This window comes from Schistocerca americana, chromosome 4 (genome assembly GCF_021461395.2).
Source record: "Schistocerca americana isolate TAMUIC-IGC-003095 chromosome 4, iqSchAmer2.1, whole genome shotgun sequence".
In the NCBI taxonomy this organism is placed as follows: domain Eukaryota; kingdom Metazoa; phylum Arthropoda; class Insecta; order Orthoptera; family Acrididae; genus Schistocerca; species Schistocerca americana.
In genome coordinates, this window is record NC_060122.1 from 823,707,549 (window position 1) to 823,726,737 (window position 19,189).

The window sequence follows — 19,189 nt, forward strand, 5'->3', positions numbered from 1 at the left end:
ACTGGACGTAAGCTCCTGTCCCTGTCACATAATTTGGAGCATCACATTTAACTCTGGCATATAGCAAGTACTTTGGAACACCACATTGCAAACTGATCTTTTGTTGGCAGTTTCACAATCACCTCACTCACTTCATTATGTCATCTCTGGTGAAACTGTTCTTGATGTGACTGAACCATAGGGTCGGGCAATAGGTCCAGAGGGGAGGTGCTTTGCTCCTGGATGCCACAGCGTGGCCTTAACTACTGCTAGCATGTAACAGTTGAACTATGCACTCTATCATTAGAACAGCTGATGTAGCATATTGTGGTATCTGCTGTTGCTCTTAGTATTTTGTGTTTAAGACATTCATCTTCTCCTGGTGCAGTCACTATTGCTTCTGGAGGAATTCTTGCTGCTGGTATGGCAGTTGTTGCTGTTCTTGTAGCTGGTAATTCTGGAGCTGACACTCACTCTTGTACCCGCGTTCTCAGTTGTTCCAAATCCAAATTTGATGCTTGCAGGCCATCGATATTCTCATCTTCTGTGGATTGTTAGCACTCAAGTCTTGTGTGGATGATTAGAATTTGCATCATGTACTCACAAAGTTTCTATTTCCACAGTGGGGTTACCAGTTGCGGGGTACAAATAAACCTGGACTGTATATGATAGCACACACTTCCATTTGCGCAGTGTCATACATAGCAGGGCTTACAACTAGCATCTGGCCATGTCACTGCATGGGTGCAGACTGGCATTCTTACAATGGATAGCTCACTGTAGTACCCGGTAAATTTCTAAACTGATGCTGTCTGTTTCTGGGGTGGAGTTTGTGGCACTGATGCTCCCACATTCTTTTTTGCTCTTTGTTAACTTCTCCTGCCTTCCTGAACCCCATCGCTACTGTTGGATTAAAGGAGACCACTCACCAAAAAGCAGAAATGTTGAGTTGTCGGTAAGCACACACAAAAGAAAAACAACACTTGCTAGTTTCGGAATTATTCATTGATGAGCTAGAGTAAAATATGAGGGTCATTGCAAAAGTCATGGCAACTTTTTGCCTGTCTCAAAAATGGTAATGAATTAAAAAAATTCTTAGAGATGCAAATGGCGAATTAAAAATTCCTCAAATATCCAAATGGAAAGTTAGTTCATATATAAACAGTACATGTAGGCAGATGGATGAACAAACATACTGCCATAAAGATATAGCTTAGGAAGCAAGACAAAACAAATTTTGTCATTTCAAATGTGTTGTACTGTCAATTGGAACAGTACACAATAGTACAGAACAGGAACAAGGATCTGTGACATCTCAGAGTCCGTTGAAATAGTTTCCCAACAAATCCATCATACACTGACAAGGCTGTGAAAGATGACAAATAACTGTGGCCTCACCATGAGCAAATCGCCAGATCTCGAGCATCACTGCTGTGGCTGTGCCTTCACCTGCTTGAAAGTGTGTTCCATGCATTGGCTCTTTCAGATTTAGTGCGATGTCATAATTGCAAGGAGATAAGTTTGGTGGATGCTCCAGTTTTTCCCATCTCCATCACACGAGCAGATTCCACACATGCGCTGCCATATTATGGGTTCTCACATTGTTCTGAAGAATCAGTGCATCATGTAGACATTCAGGACATTTTTCCCTAATAGCCTGTTGTAGGTGTTGTTGCAGGAAAGTGTGACAGTAGTACAGCACATTAAAAGTTTGTCCATTTGATTAAAAGTTTGTCCATGTGGGACAAAATGGCACAAAATCGAACCTCTGATATCATAGGCTATGATGACCATTAGTTTGAGAGGAGAGGAATTGCAATGAAATTTATGCCTGTGTGGTGAACTTGGATGACACCGTTCTGTGGACTGGCATTTCATTTCTGGTTCATAGGCCCTGGCTCAGAATTCATCTATAGTGACAATTCTCACAAGCATACTGTCTCCCTCCTCCTCATAATGTGCTAGATAAACATGACAAGTTTCATAATGTGTCTACTTTTCCATGTCACTTAGTGCATGAAGCATAACATAAAATCCTGTAGATTGTTGTCGTCTCAATATCAGTGTGGTGGTATAATTCCTCCAACATCCATCTCCTGTCATTCTTCAAGCATTGGGTGATCTGGGTATGAGCACAATTTGTATGCACACCGGCGGGCTGCCCGGATCGGTGCATGTTGGCCGTTGCAGCTCTGTCATGCCTGAATGCATCTACCCACCAAGCAATCATTCGATACAATAGAGCAGTGTTTCGTGCCGCTTCCACAAGCTCCTAGTGGCATTGTTGTACATTCCTTCCACTGTGAACTGCAATATTTTCGTAAGAGTGTTAATCAAGTCGGGTAACATCCATATGGAATGGCTGCTCAGCACTCACTATGGTCTCCTTTTCAAATCCGGGGAGACCGCCGATGCCATGGAATGGGCATATTTTGTGATGTATTATTGTGTACTGTTGCAGTTGGCAGTAAACCATGTTTGCAATGTCAACCTTTTTTACATCTTTTTTCTAGTGGTATATCTTTATGGTGGTGTGTGTGTTCATCCGGTATCCTTACATGTAACGTTTACTTATGAATAAACTTCCATTTGCATCATTCAGAATTTTTTGATTTGTTACCATGACTCTTACAATAACCGTCGTACACACATAAAACATACACACTCATACCAGATTGGTTCTAAGGTACCAACCAGGTGTGCAAGATAGATCTTGAAAATGAGGATGAGTCAAAAAATGATGGTCCTTTTGGTCCTTTCTGTCTTATTAAAAGAAATTTTCCAACATATGTTGCAGCCACAAAGAAAAGGGAGGATGCATCAAGAAGGTGCACTATTTGTAACTTCCTGACCAATGTTGTTTTACATGATTTACTGACAAAATTTTACAGTTATCCGAAATCCATATCTTCCACACAGTTTATACTCACAGACTAGAATACTGGGGAATTCAAATATTTCCTGAACTGAAACAGTTTAGGGGCTAATCTTTTATGTAAATTTATAGATTTATATAAATGAATTCTGTTGGTATATTCTTTCTCTAAATCTGTTGTGCATATCTGTATCTCACCTTGTAACATGAATTTTCCTTTATCTCTCACAGTACTGAGCCGTGTGAAAGTGAAGTTTCTTTCTACTGTCATAAGACTTGAACATGTTCCAAAAGAAAGCAGTTCTGGTGTGGCTCTTGAAATTAGGATCAAAAAGTAAGTTTTGTTATGCATGTTTTGGTTTCATTTACTCTTCTTCTGAGTTTGCGTAAATGGTACTTCTTGGCACTTTGTCTTTGAGTGTATTAATTAAACTTACATTTTATCTTACTGTAGGTGGAGCTAGTAAAAGATAACTACATAAATATCTAAATTTCTGAATATTTCATTCAATAGAATGATTAATTTGTGGCACAAAGAGCAGAAATACTGTTTCCATTCTTTATTTTACATCTCCTATTGCAGTGTGAAGATCTTGTTGGCAATTGATACCTGGTATAATAATTACAGCTGAAGAATAAAGGTTTTACTGAGTGTAGCTAAAGAAGCATGCAATGTCATCTAACCTCAGAGTGAATAATAATAATTGCTAAGCAATACAAATTTAAAAAAAAAAAAAAAACCCTAATATATGGGGTAACATATAGTGACAGTACTGCCTCAGTTTGTAAATTTAATTTTTTGCAGCTACTTGTGCAGTGCAAGTTTTAAGAACCGAAGATATTCCAATGTAACTTTGGAAGCATGGTACATGTTAATATCATGTTTCTTAGCTTTAAAAAGAAGGTATTGAATCTATAATCTATGCCGTCTGTGTTCTGGAGGAGGATATTAGTCTTCTAAAATATTAGTAACCGGCAAACTGTACTGAGGTGATCCTGTGCCCCAAGCAGAATGGCCAAAGCTTCCCCCTCCCCCCCTTCCACTCCCCCCCCCCCCCCACCCTGTCCCCCAATAAAACTACCTGTCTCCAGTTTTTTTTTACACAGATATTTAGAAAATTTTGTAATTTTGTGAGTAGATTTAAAAAATGAAGCAATATTGAAAATGTTAATTAAATGAAATAATGTTGATGGAAAATATTGCACTACATAACAGATTTTATTTGCTTCTCATAACTTATATAATAGTGCATAAATTATTGATTAGAAATAAGAGAAAAATGGTTATAATTACGAGTTGAGGAAACATCTCTTTCCAGAAATTGCATACAGATTATAATTTTGCTTTGCATTTCTCTGCTTTGAGTGAAGCAGACTCATTATGTCATTGAAGTCCAATGACCAACTGAAGAGCATGTGTTTGTATAGACAAGGATTCAACTTAGATTAACAGAGTATAACTATCTATATGTGAAATGCTTAATGACTTGCATAGTATTATTAATTGGTCTTGGATTCTTTTTTACTTACATAACAAATTGTACTAACTGAAACTTGAGGACAGCAAAAGTACTGACTGGAGGAGCAAGTAAGTTACCTATTCCCCACACCTTTTTTGCTTGCTTTCTCCATTGTCATGTGTTTGTCAGAAATAGGAAATGTTAGGTCAAATATTATATCTGCTTTAGTGCCCAAGTGCCACATTTGGAGATCCTATATTGCCACAGGAATGGCAGGAAATCCACAGTTAAATATGAGCAAACTGTGTCGGCAGCAGCAGTTTGAACCAACTGCACTGTTGCCACATAAGCTGCCTTAGTGTAGACATATGTTTGGTAGCAGTCATTTCCTTATGGTTCTACTTTGATGACACAGAACATGGGGGATAAAAGAACTCTCCTGTACCTATCCTGGTTAATTCTGAAACTGCATTTCTTTCTTGTTATACTGTCCAGTCAGTTTTGCACCTTTCTGTGCCATAGGTAGGGGCCAGTCTAGCTACACTCTGTATCACAATCCCAGAAACAGTTTTTCTGTAAGAATTGTAAAAATCACTTGCTTCTTGATTTGTAAACTTCACATAAAGATTCTCATTTCAACAAAGTTTGTTTTTTGTTTCACTTCTGTCTTTCACGTAACTCTTACATAGGTCATAGTGCCAGATAAACCAGAAAACAGTTGCCTACCAATCCTAGACTGCTGCTGTTCTGCCACATTTAAGAAATGGTCCACAGTGATATTGTGAGGTAGCTGTAGATAGATCTTCATTTACTGTGCACATTGCTGTAATCTTTGTTGCTCTGCAATAGGTTTTGTCATATTGCATGCTCAGTGCACACTTCGTGTATGAATATTTCTTAAAATTAATTTTGCAGTTTTTGTAATTGATGTTCCCTCTTCTTTCCCTACTGTCGTACACCTTTGTACCATCTTTATGGATAGGGAACTATGTCAAAAACGGTTACATGTTTAAAAAAAGTGTTAATGTTGTAATATGTGAGACAGCAAAATTGGTACAAAAATAAGACCTTCATAGTTATTACATTTGCAACAATGGCCATCACATATGCAAGGCTTCTGTTTGTGTGAAATACTGCTTGACCAATAATTTTGCAACTGTCATGATTTACTTGCTATTTAAACCTGAGTACCTTTGTACAGTCTCAGTAGCAACTGATTGTGATGAGTTATGTCACTGAAATATAAAACCTGCAAGACATTTACCACTTTTATATGAGACATGACTTACAGAAGACAAAAATCAACTATTCAAAACTGATTTTTGCTGTCATTTTCACATGTTAGGTGCTACAAATGCCCCATATTTGCTCTTTCGTTTCTTTTGCTGTTTACTTTCTTATCATACTTAATACTTTTGGTACCAGCCATAACACATGGACAAGCATGTAATACATCACTTTATACTGATGTAGTCCCACTACAAACTTTGAATAAACTTTTTTTGTGGTGCATATGACTGTTAGGCTTTCAGCACTTCTCCTTTACATCTACAAACAATGGAAAGACTGAAGATAGTAACTCACTGGATAATTGAGTTGTTAACTTTACTCCTTTCTGTATTTATATTCCACCAAGGACTTTAGATTACAATACCTACTTGCATCCAACTCATACAGCCTCAACAGTCAGTAAACCGTAATACACTCATTCCATTTTCACACAAATGTGGATATATTCTTAATCAATTGCAATATTTGTAGGAGTTTAGGAGTTGAACAGATTAATATTCTTTTCATGCAACATATCTAATGGATTTACTGAAGTCTCTTAATTTAACATAATCATGTAACATATCTCCAGTGAATATTAAATTCGTGTTTAAGAGTCCTCAAGAGATTCCATGGAAATCGCAGTATGTCAGTGCACACTTCTCTGTAAGATACCTTGGATTGGGGTTAAGTTAAAGGATATCATTCTAAAATATCGGTGTATGTGGATTTACGGAAAGGCTATCTGGAAATTAACTTCTGACTTTTCATTACGATAGTTGCTTCAGTGTTTATCAAATACCAATACCTTTGTAAAGTTTTTAGTAAAGAGAGAGTACATTTTTCTAAAATATGGCAGTGAACTTTTACAGTGGAGAAGGAGGAAGACAAGTGTACAAATGTTATCCTTGCCAATTACTGCAAATGGAAACTTTTATTACATTCAGCTAGATCATGCATATTGGGGAAAAATTTGAAGTGATCACTGATGGAAAATTATTGGAGTTTAACATTTTGCAGGTGTGTAATGATTGGAGAGTTTCCAAATGAAGCGACACACATTTGTGTTTCCTTACAGGTGATTAGCAAAAGTTTTGTCATCAGCCATTGATTTTGTGCTTTTGCTAATTATGCATTTACATCTACAATGTTACTAAGGAAGTACACCAGTATTTCTCAGTTTCTTTTGACCTAATAAAGGTAAAAGTCTCTTATTTGCAGTTAAGTAAAGGAAATGAATAACTTTCTAATCGATCCATTACTTCCTCTTTTCCTTCGCTCCATAAGAATCGCTTTCTCCCATTAACTGACATTTCAAAAGGCAAGTGGCAACATGCAAACCCTCTTGAAACACAGATACAGTGTGTGTTTACACGGAAGTGAATGTCAATTGTGAAAGTTGAAATCTATTAATCAAAGCCATATTTATATGATCAGACAGATGTGTTATTGGGAAAACAGTTAAGAAACATAACTTCCAGATCTATCCAGGACATATTGAACAGACAGTGGTAGAATATTTAACTTGAATAATAGAAATGACCAGCCAGGATCTAGCTATCTGCTCCTAAGTATTGGTGAAGGGAGGTGTTGAAACTGCAGTACCATTTTGTTGCTGGCTTTTGCCATATGTGGGAACGGAATCGGCACTATCTGTCTTAAGTACATTATACTGGATAGGAAAATACATTTTAGCATCCTGCAACATCAGATGGGTAAAGCAAAGGAAATCCTCTGTAACATTAATATTACTATTATTTTGAGCGCACTGTGGGATACAGAGCAATTTTCCATCTTTTAAATTAGGAACAAAAACTATGAAAGAACCAGACCAACCCTTTTAGAAGCCAACTTTTCCACCTAAATAGTACATGTTCACTATACGTGATGGTCTTTTACATCTCTACTGTGAGCAGTCACCATGAGGGTGGGCTTTGGCTGCTAATTAAGACAAACTCTGTGAGAACCAAACAGAGTTTAAGAAGTCTGCACGAAAGTTAGTAGACAAGCATGGGCTGTTAATGTAACCGTGCATGAGTAAATATTAGTAATAAAATGTGTTTACAGTCATTCAGCAACCCCATGGTATACAATCTGCCCATCTGAGTTCTTTTTGAAGAGATCTTGGCTGCTTGACTTAAATGTTTACAGTGAAATTGAATTCCACAAGCTTTGACTTCACATGAACTCACACAGAAAGAAAATAAAATACACAGTTGTATTGTTCTTCACAGATGGTTTTAAGTAGAAGAACTTGATAATATGTAAATAAAGCAAAATAAAATTGAATCTATTTTCACATGCTGCCGAGCAAAGCAAATTATGTACTGTTAGTCACCCAACATACAAGGTATGGTTGAGACCAAGAACACATCATATTTACAGAAATGCACGATTTTTAGAAGTGAAGCGTCCTGCTCTTTCTTACTTCCACAAAGAAGTTGTCATATTGTTTTGAATTGGAATCTCTAGAATTTCGAATAATCTCTGTACTCGCCACAGGGACTTGTGCTCATCGTATAAGGTAGTGCTGATTGCACTTGAAAATGCATATACTTGCAGTAGTCAGCATTTGCAGCAGTGTCAATGATATATATTGTATTGATAAAAGAAATATTAGATGAAAATAAATAAATAGGAAGGAGGTTCACTATTTGTTAATGGGAATGTAATTATTGTTATATTTGCCCTCAGTGTGCGTAGTAAAAGATAATTTAAGTCCTCACATGACTTAACATTTGTGAAATTGAGGAAATGTAATGTTGTAATAAATTAAACAATGGAAAATCCAGGATGGAATACTGACATAAATTACATATCAAAAGATGGTTTTTGGCAAATAGAGTAAAATACTCAGCTTTAAATATCAGAATTTTTATTTAAAATGTTATTCAGCCTTGAATATCTATCTATATTGTTTATCAACAATGTAGAAAAACATGATTGCTACTTACCATAAAGATAACATGCTGAGGCTGAAACCTTAGGTGTCAGTTTCCTAAATTTGTGCCTGTCTGCAACTTAGCGTGTTATCTTTATGGTAAGTAGCAATTGCCTTTTCCTGTATTGTTGATATTCCTTCCTGGATTTTCCATTGTTTGATTTTATCTTTACTGTTTCTTATGTAACTCTTCTATTAATGGTAACTGAAATTGCCTTAATGCTTAAAATGACAGCTATTTGTGCCAACTGTTATTTTATGGTAAAAATCAGCATGAAACAATATGATGACTGAAAAGATTGATTATGGGTACACGTTAGACAATGATCGACTTGAGGCATGTACAGTTGAGGCATGTACAGTTGAGGCATGTACAGTTCTGATCATTTATTAACTGTCTTTCAGAACAGGTTTGTGCATCTAACATTTAAATTAAAGCTTGGTTCATCAACCACATTTACATTTGAACATAATTGCAATAGATCACACAAAAATGATACAAATATGATAACTACTGTTTGGTTCAGTGTCTTTAAAGTTCCTATGTTCATGCATAAGTCTTTCATAAAATGACTACCAGCAGTACATGACACATTACCTTATCAGAACCAGCACAAGATACTAAGTGAGTAAAAATTAAGCTTCCTGCTTTACACAAATTAATTTTCATTGTTGATGATGGTGGTAACTCTTGCCTTAAAAAAATAATACATGACATATACTGTATGTTAATCTCATGTTTTGACTTCTTTATTCTTAAACAAAGATAAATGTGCTCATACATTTGAAACATTAATTTATATGATAGTAATTCCATCTCATGGCATTTCTTGGAAAGGATGATTTAACCTGGTGGCTGTTAGGTCACTAGATGTCTCTCTCAATTCTTACAAAATCAGCAGCATGGAAGGCATTTGTCTTGAGATGAATATTAATCATAGTACCAATAAAAAAGGAAACAAAGTGTGAATATTTCCTCTTATCAACTAAAATACACATCGTAAGGTTATGATGTAGTCAGAACAAAGGAATAAAATTGCTGTTGATATTCAACAAATGTCACTGTAATACCAGAATAAATGAATACAGGTAAACACACATATAAATGAAAATGTCAAAGAAGATGTTAACGATGTTCCCAAACTACATTGACAAATATATGTACCCTCTTGATATCAGAAAGGTTCACTACAGCATCTAGAGGAAGATAGAATCTCATTGGCAGCTGGTGGTAAGTAGAGTGGGATGGATAGAACAGTTCAAAATTGACCTGCCTTCCGGTTTGATGAATGCTATAGTATTTGATATCTGAACGCGTAACTAATACAGACAACATTCTGCTGTCAGCACATTCCTCTCAGCAACATAACAAAATGGTCAGTATTATAGGTAGGGCTGTTATAGATTCTGGATTTGTTTTATATGCATGTAAATGACAATGATGGCAAATTCTCACTATCTGAGTACCTTGTTCTCCAGTTGCAATGAAGATACACATTACAGTGAGTTGATTTATAGTCTGCAATACAACAGTTATGTTCAGAAATTCAACAGTGAAAGACAGGTGCAGTGGTATATAGAGTAGGTAAGCAAGACATGGGTCAAGCTAGTAACAGCCATCAGTGTAAGCAAATGAAGGACCAGTAGATGTGACAGAAGTTAAGTAACAAATTAGAAATGTGGCAACTTTAGGAACCTGGAGTGACTTGGAGAAATAACTGTGGCAAAATTATGAATCCAAGATGAAGCACTAGGTTTTCTAATTTATATCATGTGCATTCAAGGAACTTCATGTGAAGAATTTTGAGAAGTAACTTGCACAGTGGTACAAGAGAAAAACTCTCATAAGGTTTTACCAGGAACAATGCCACAACATGTGAATGTTGGATGCAGATTTCATTTAGCATTTTTCATATGGCATTAGGAAAAATAATTCCAGTTTGACTCATCTGATTTTGGTGAGAATGACATATACAATAGGGTAGTTGTTCAGAGCTGGTCAAAGAATAGTAGATGCAATTTTGGACAGGCTGCATGGGGGGTGTCAGCTATTTAGTTAGATTAGTATGGTATGAGACATCTGATAAAGTAGTACAGATGAGAGTTTTGTTTAGTAAAACTGAGGAGACCTTGGATTAATTGCAGTGCAGAGTAATGCATTTCTGAAGCCTGAAAGAGAATTAGCTATCATAAGAGCAGACAATGATGGACAGATTCTATTAGTGAACAATTTGGTCTTTCACCTGTGGAGTGGAAGAGCACATTGCACAAGATTACAAGAAAAAGGAGTACAGATCCAAGAATGGAACATCTTGGAAAGAATTCATTAAATGACAGATTTTACAGAAGGACCACCACGATGTCCACCCCAAAGACACAATAATTACTAAGAGTTTGCCACTGATAATTGTTCTGAATGTCTGATTATTAAGGCAAACAACTGTGGAGGAAATGTTCGTTTCCTAACTGACACGGGCTCATATTTCTTTGATATGGTGCCATCTGTTCAACGAATATATTTGGTTACATAAAAAATTGAATAATCAAGGTGTTGAATGGGAACAAAGAGTACAATTATGAGGAAGTTGTGATTGGCTTTGTGGTAGGCTATGATGCAAATGTGGGCAGAATGAAAATGATAAGGTGTGATGAGATATTGTTAAGGTATGTTAGGCTTAGATTTCCTGGTAGCTAACCATGCTCAAATCTATATAGCAAAAAGAGAAAGTTGCTAAGGCATTACTAGGGCTGTGAAGGAAACTAAGTCAGTCACTCCTTGTCTACTGAATCAAGCCAAATTCCATTACTCAGTAACAGGGAATGATTTATGTGCACTAGTTTACAGCATACATTAGAACTGATGTTTTCTTGTCCAACAAGAATTCGTGGTCATCAAGGATCATGCTGCTCTAAAATGCTTGTAGAACTTGAATGACTCAAACAGCTAATTACCTTGAAAGGCTTTGCATTTACATGAATATTAGTTCTAGGTAATTCATTGGACCAGAAAATGAGATAGAAATGCAGATAGATTAAGTAGAAAAGTCTGAGTATGCTTCACAGTGGACAAAAAGAAGAAAGTGATGAATTTTGAGAACACCAACTTGCAGCATCACATTCTAAATTGAGAACTGTTCATGGAATACTCTGCAAAGGCACTGAGAAAGGAAAGATCTAGAAAAAAAGTCCTGAGGAGATGTCATAACAGTTTGTTACAAGAGTACAATGGAAAAAAAACCAACAAATTCGTAAATAGCAAATATCTGATGTTGTTGTTGTTGTGGTCTTCAGTCCTGAGACTGGTTTGATGCAGCTCTCCATGCTACTCTATCCTGTGCAAGCTTCATCATCTCCCAGTATCTACTGCAGCCTACATCCTTCTGAATCTGCTTAGTGTATTCATCTCTTGGTCTCCCTCTACGATTTTTACCCTCCACGCTGCCCTCCAGTACCAAATTGGTGATCCCTTGATGCCTCAGAACATGTCCTACCAACCGATTCCTTCTTCTAGTCAGGTTGTGCCACAAACTCCTCTTCTCCCCAATTCTATTCAATACCTCCTCATTAGTAGTGTGATCTACCCATCTAATCTTCAGCATTCTTCTGTAGCACCACATTTCGAAAGCTTCTGTTCTCTTCTTGTCTAAACTATTTATCGTCCATGTTTCACTTCCATACATGGCTACACTCCATACAAATACTTTCAGAAACGGCTTCCTGACACCTAAATCTATACTTGATGTTAACAAATTTCTCTTCTTCAGAAACGCTTTCCTTGCCATTGCCAGTCTACATTTTATATCCTCTATACTTCTATCATCATCAGTTATTTTGCTCCCCAAATAGCAAAACTCCTTTACTACTTTAAGTGTCTCATTTCCTAATCTAATTCCCTCAGCATCACCTGACTTTCATGCCCCTCGACTCTTATAACTGCCATCTGGTTTCTGTACAAATTGTAAATAGCATTTTGCTCCCTGTATTTTACCCCTGCCACCTTCAGAATTTGAAAGAGAGTATTCCAGTCAACCTTGTCAAAAGCTTTCTCTAAGTCTACAAATGCTAGAAACGTAGGTTTGCCTCTCCTTAATCTGTTTTTAAGATAAGTCAGTATTGCCTCACATGTTCCAATATTTCTGCAGAATCCAAACTGATCTTTCCCGAAGTCGGCTCCTACCAGTTTTTCCATTCGTCTGTAAAGAATTCGTGTCAGTATTTCGCAGCTGTGACTTATTAAACTGATAGTTCGGTAATAGATAGTTTTCACATCTGTCAACATCTGCTTTCTTTGGGATTGGACTTTATTATATTCTTCTTGAAGTCTGAGGGAATTTCGCCTGTCTCATACATCTTGCTCACCAGATGGTAGAGTTTTGTCAGGACTGGCTCTCCCAAGGCTGTCAGTAGTTCTAATGGAATGTTGTCTACTCCCTGGGCCTTGTTTCGACTTAGGTCTTTCAGTGCTCTGTCAAACTCTTCATGCTGTATCATATCTCCCATTTCATCTTCAGCTACGTCCTCTTCCATTTCCATGATAACTTCACCATAAAGCACATGTTAGTGGTTACGTTTCTGAAGTATGATTCCTGGAAGTATTGTAATATGTGCAAAATGAATGCATCTCGAGAACAACTACCAGGAACATGTGGATCTTTTGAATGAGTGGGACTTGGTACTGAAGGTCCTGTACCAAAAACAAGAGATAGGAATTATTTTATTTTGACTCTTGGAGATCTCTTTGACAGATATCAGTTAATGATATGGATTCCTGACCATAGTGCTAAGACCACTGCATATATATTCATTAAGGAATGGGTTCTGAAATTTAGTTCACCATCTTCTGTGATTTGATTACCGCCCAGGGTTCCAGTTTCACATTTAAACTGCTGGAATAAGTACGCAAGCAGCAGAAAATTGACAAGCTAAGGGTAACACTGGGCTATCCTGAGGGGAATGGACAACTGAGTGTTCTCCTCTATTAAAGTGGTGATAAGTCACTACATTTGAAAGAAGCGTGATATATCAATCACATGTATTCCATACATTCAAGTGCTGTCAACACAAAATTTCATACCAACTGATTCAGCCCTTTTGAAATTATTTGCAGAAAATGAATGACCTCTCTGTTTGACATTGCAGCACTTGCAAGAGGCAGCACTAGTGATCACACCCGGAATGTAACAACCAAATTAAATGATATAGGAAAGAATATACAGGGTTGTAACCACCAGTCACCCCTCCAGTTGTTGTTCCAGTAAGCTGTCCAAAAAGACCAGAGCTGTTATGTCTAAATATTATGTTAGTGACATAGTTTGTCTGAGTAATCTGGTGTTGAAGAAATTTAAACTGCTTAAGAAAAGACCTTATAATATTCTTGAGATTGTCACTCCAGTTACACTGAAATGCAATTGCCACTTTGTTCAGTGTAGTGCCCTTGAATAGTTTAAGCAGTATCTGAGCATGTGAACTGCTGAACTAGCTGATGAACTGGAAGAATGTTCTTGTGGCAGACTCAGGAAGCAGCCAAAACAGCTACAGTGTGGGTCAGATTGCTGTCAGTTGGTAACCAGCTGATGCCAAGGTTTGCCGTTCAAGAGTCAGAATACTGCCAGTCATCCTAGTGTGCAGTGATGAGGAGATGCAGACACTGTACCCTGTATCTGCATGTGCCAAAAGCAATGCTGAGAGAGAGAGAGAGAGAGAGAGAGAGAGAGAGAGAGAGAGAGATGGGGGGGGGGGGGGGGGAGAAGGAGAGGGAGGGAGGGAGGGGGGGGGGGGCGGGTTAGAAACATGTATGCATCTCTTACAGGTGGCAGTCTAAAGTGTGTGGAAGCATGTGTGTATTCAGTGTGTAATGTCTAGTTTCACCTCGTTATTTGTTATTTTGAGTTTTGCTTGTCTGTAGATGTCATTAAATACTAGTTTTATATTCTTTCACAGTTTATAATTTAAATGATATAGAAGAGGATTTTCAAAGGTCAACAAGGTCCTGTATCTTAATTGGGGCTATTCCTGCCAGTCACACCATATGGGTCTCAGAAAGTCACATGGCACTATTTGGGTTACAGCTAAAACACAATTTCATTTAGCATTTATGTGTTAATAATGCTTCCTAGAAGTATTACCTCACAGTGGCCACATTAGCTGTAAAATGGGACATTTTTTTATTTGGTAGTGGTGCATTCAGAACTGCCTTTGAACCTCACTGAACTAAGACCTGATTGAAATAAGCAGCAAATTAGAGCTGTTAAGAAAAGGAATACGCTTGAATATAATAAATTTTAATGAGCATCTAGCTGTACTATGCAATATGCTGCATGGAATATACAACCAGTAATACAGTTTTCATTGGCAAGGTAGGTAGACAGTTCATTGCTCATTTCAGTATTATATGGAACCAGAAGTAATTTCAAAAGAAGTGAATGTCTTGAATGCACATTTGACTCCTAGAACTGAGTACCTTTCCAGTTTCAAGTTATGGTCAATCTGGCTAATTCTATTATTGTGCCTGATTACATTTTGTTTTCTCAAATTAAAAGTTACTAAGTCTGCAACTGAGATAGCACATTGTATGCCTCCTTTTACTGTCTACACACAGTTCACAACATTCCAGAGTGAAAATGGCAGATATGTTTTTAAATTATAAAGATTTGATGAGAGTAATGTGGGTCATTCTGTATTGCAAATGCAGCTTAGGGTCTCTGAGAGCAGAATTTCTCAAACAGGCAACATATTACAATGTAATAGCCTTAGATTTTATGAAGGAGACTAAAACTGTCTGGTAGTACTACCCCAAGCCTCCTCCAATTCACATTAGATGGCAACTTATTATGATACAACAAGCATATAAAATATACATTGTGTCCCAAGTATATACATGTATGGCATTGCTCTCAGATCCACAAAATATCATTTCATAAAATAACTACAAGCATAAAGGCCATTTAAGGGTAATGTGCAATATTTGTTCGGAATGCAACTTCACCAGTTCTGTTTTGATGTTCATATTTGTCAGAGCACAGTCTGCCCACCTGTGTTAGTTGGTGGGAGTTGTTAGTTAGTGGGAGTTGTTAGTTTCCCAGTATTACCAACTCCAGTTTCCTCTGAGCTGCTGGAGAACTGGAACATGTCCCTACCTAAACCTCTATTTGGGGGTCTGGTTCCAGCTGTGATGCAGTGTACATTTAAACAATGATACGCAATTAAATGCTGCTTGAAATTTGGAAAGTTCAGTGGCAAAATATTTCCAGTGATCGAGCAGACACCTGAAGCTGAAAGTTTGTCAAAACAGTAAGTGTTTCAAAAGCATAAGGTGTTTTTAGGAGGCCTGGATATCAGCAACAAAACTCACTCTAGACATCCTTCAAAGTCTGTAGGTGAAAACAATTTGATTTGTGTGCTTGAGCATCTGGACACAGGCCATGGAATGAGTGTTTGTCTGATAGCTCAGACTCTGGATATGGGGAAGTGCTTGAAAGGCTGACTTGGAAGGATACCATTTTCAGATAACTGACAACATGGAAACTGCTGTTGCATGTGCCCTAAAGGTCTTCCAGCCCTAACCTTCCAGGATACCAACAGTGCTTGAAAATGTATTGATGTAGGATGGTCTTATAACACAATGTGCCATTCTGATTAAGAAATTAGTTTTTATGGACTTGGTGACCCTGCCTAAGTAATACTCAAAACAAGATTGCCACTCACTTATTAAACAGTCTAACTCAAGCATGTAGGGCTCATGACTCAAATGAGTTATCATGCATGTAAATATACACTTATCGAATTGTTCACTTAATAATACTGTAAAATGAAATTATAACCTGGCAGATCTGTGTAATGTGCATAAAATACATTGAGCCAGAATAGAACTGTACATTATAACAGAGAGTGTTTTAAACAAGTGGGAGACAGCAGGTTGAGGCATATTAATAGCGTCATTTACAATACATGAATTTTACAAATCTTAATATGCGTTCATTATGGAAACTGTAGGTATATACTAAAATCAGACAACCAAGTGGAAGTGAAGGAACCAGGCTGTGCCAGAGGCACTGTGTATAATACTGTTTTCTTTCTTTTTGTGTAGGGACCAGGTGAGTGGGAGAGAAAGGGGGGGGGGGAGGTGTAATCAGATACAGTTTTGTGCAACAAGATCATATGGTACATTATAAAATGTTGTCTTACAAAGTGCCATATAATGAAACCACCTTCGCTGACATCACTAGGATAAAATCAGGGAGCCAGCAGGACCTGAAGGTAGAAGAATATTTATCATGGACTGCACATCATTATATGCTTGCATTTTATAGCTTTCTTTCTTGTAATCTACGATAGTTGCATTCGAAGAGAATATGCTCCATTACAAAATTCGTACTTACAAAATGTCAGTGTTAAAACCAACAGTTCTCAGATTGTTAAGATAAAATCAGGGCCCAGTGGGGAGTGAAAGAACCAGGATGTGAGTTCTGTGCATCATTAGATGATTAACATTTTTCTTATATTTTAAACTTTACGTACATTTGGGAATTAGTGTGCATAACAAATAAAACTGCAAGCAACATGACCTTGTCATTGGATCTGGTCAGCAGATCTCATTGACCAGTGAGTAACTCTAAGAGTTTCTGGTTATCTCTGGTACAACTGAAGAATGTGCCAAGGAAGTCGAAGGCCAAATGGGGCAAGCAAGCAGTCATGTGACCAAAGCAGAGCTGGCAAGTAGAGAAGTTACTGAGAAGGGTATTCGGAAAAGATATCAATAAATAAAAGTAAAAATAGTCACACTCATTTGACAGAAAAGAGCAAATGGACTGTCTCACTGTGTGTTGTGGTACACTTTACATGTGATGTGGATCTGCACTTTCTATGAAACTAGTATTGGATTTGTAAACGTGAACTATATTATGTTTAGATACATTGGTGTTGTTCAGTGGTTGGGTGCCATGCTTAAAATTGATATCTTTAGGGTTTGTGACCAGGTCAAATATGGGATTTATTTCTGACGCTTATTTTGCTGCTTTCACTTCTGCTAAGCGACACCGAGGTTTGGAATCCATGTTAAGTTGGTTAAGATAGTTTTAAGGTTGGAAGAAGGCAAGTGTATACAGGAGACAACAGGACCATGCCAAGGAAAGAACCATAGTGGACAAATTGGCCTTCAGGATGAGGATATCTTTACTTTCTCATATATCAGAAATATCATATGTGTAGCTGTAGTTTTAAAAGGTGGAGAAGCAAAAATCCCCTTCACACATTTTTCCAATGTAATTATTTTTTAGTCAGTGCAAATTCAGTGTCAACAAAACTTTTTCATTCAGTGTGGTTGGACAGAACCAATAATGAATGAATGAGTCATTACCATTCAGGCTGTTATTTATTTATATGTTTCCTTTGTTTCACCACTAGTTTTGTGTTTTTAAGAAATGTGTGTGAATTCCTAAGGGACCAAACTGCTGAGGTCATCAGTCCATAGACTTACACACTACTTAAACTGCCTTAAACTAACTTATGCTAAAAACAACACACACACAAATGCCCGAGGGAGGACTCGAAGCTCCGGCAGGAGGGGCCGCGCAATCCATGACATGGCGCCTCATACCACATGGCCACTCAGCGCGGCCACGTTTTTAAGATGTTATCCAATGATAATCTACAAAAATAACCATATGTACAAGGGTTGGAACTTAAATAGTGGCAACTACTTATTAACAATTGATACAAAAGAGTTACATGTTTGCACCTGTTACTGTCCTTGAAAGTAGTTACCAGCATTATGTAGAACCTGTTGCTGGTGATGTGGAAGGTGTAGTATACTATTAGCAGAGCCTGTTCTGTTGATGGTGCAAATGGAGCGGTCTAAAGTTATGGTGATTCTCGTGTACGACTGTGATGGTGTTATCCTAATGCATTATGTTCCTCCATGGCAGACTGTCAGTGCACAGTATTACTGTTCGGTTTTGGAGCATAACCTGCGACCAGCTTTGCGAAAGAATCGGTGACACTTTCTGCGCAACCCACCCATCATATTGCACGACGATGCACAGTCGCATACAGCGCAAGCTGTGGCTGCTATGTTCGGTCGATGGGACTGGGAAGTACTGTACCATCCACCACACTCCCCGGACTTAAGTCCTGGTGAGTTTGATTTGATTCCAAAGATGAGGGAACCACTTTGTGGCATTCACTTCAGAAGTGTTCCAGAGATTCGACAGGCAGTAGACCACTCCATTCGCACCATCAACAGAACAGGCTCTGCTAATGGTATACTACGCCTCACACATTGCTGGCAACGGGTTCTACACAATGCTGGTGACTACTTTGAAGGACAGTAATAGGTGCAAACATGTACCTCATTTGTATCAGTTGTGAATAAATAGTTGCTACTATTTAAGTTCCTTTGTCAAGGAAAAGTTGAAATAAATAACAGCACGAGTGAAGAGAGAGAGGAAAAAAAAAAAAAAAAAAAAAAAAAAAGAAAAAATGCTGCAGTCATTAAGTGAATGGTTGTGGTTCCCTCAGTGAAGAAGTTGTATGCTGTGAATTTGCTATCTTTTTATGCCTATGACAACTTTAATAGATAATAACTGGGCAATGGCTTTAAAAGCTGAAACTAGTTGCGAAATGATGGAAAAGTTAAATAAATAATACCCTGAATGGAAAAAAAAATTT

The 19,189-nt window shown here is 37.5% G+C and overlaps 1 protein-coding gene across 1 annotated transcript in view; it reads left to right on the forward strand.

Moving 5' to 3' along the window:
- The window catches only part of LOC124612275 (autophagy-related protein 2 homolog A), a 492,429-nt gene that overhangs the window by 61,120 nt on the left and 412,120 nt on the right, over positions 1-19,189 (forward strand). The window contains exon 4 of the mRNA XM_047140377.1: positions 3,086-3,188. Coding sequence (XP_046996333.1) covers positions 3,086-3,188 — 103 coding nt within the window. The remainder of the gene's footprint in view (positions 1-3,085; positions 3,189-19,189) is intronic.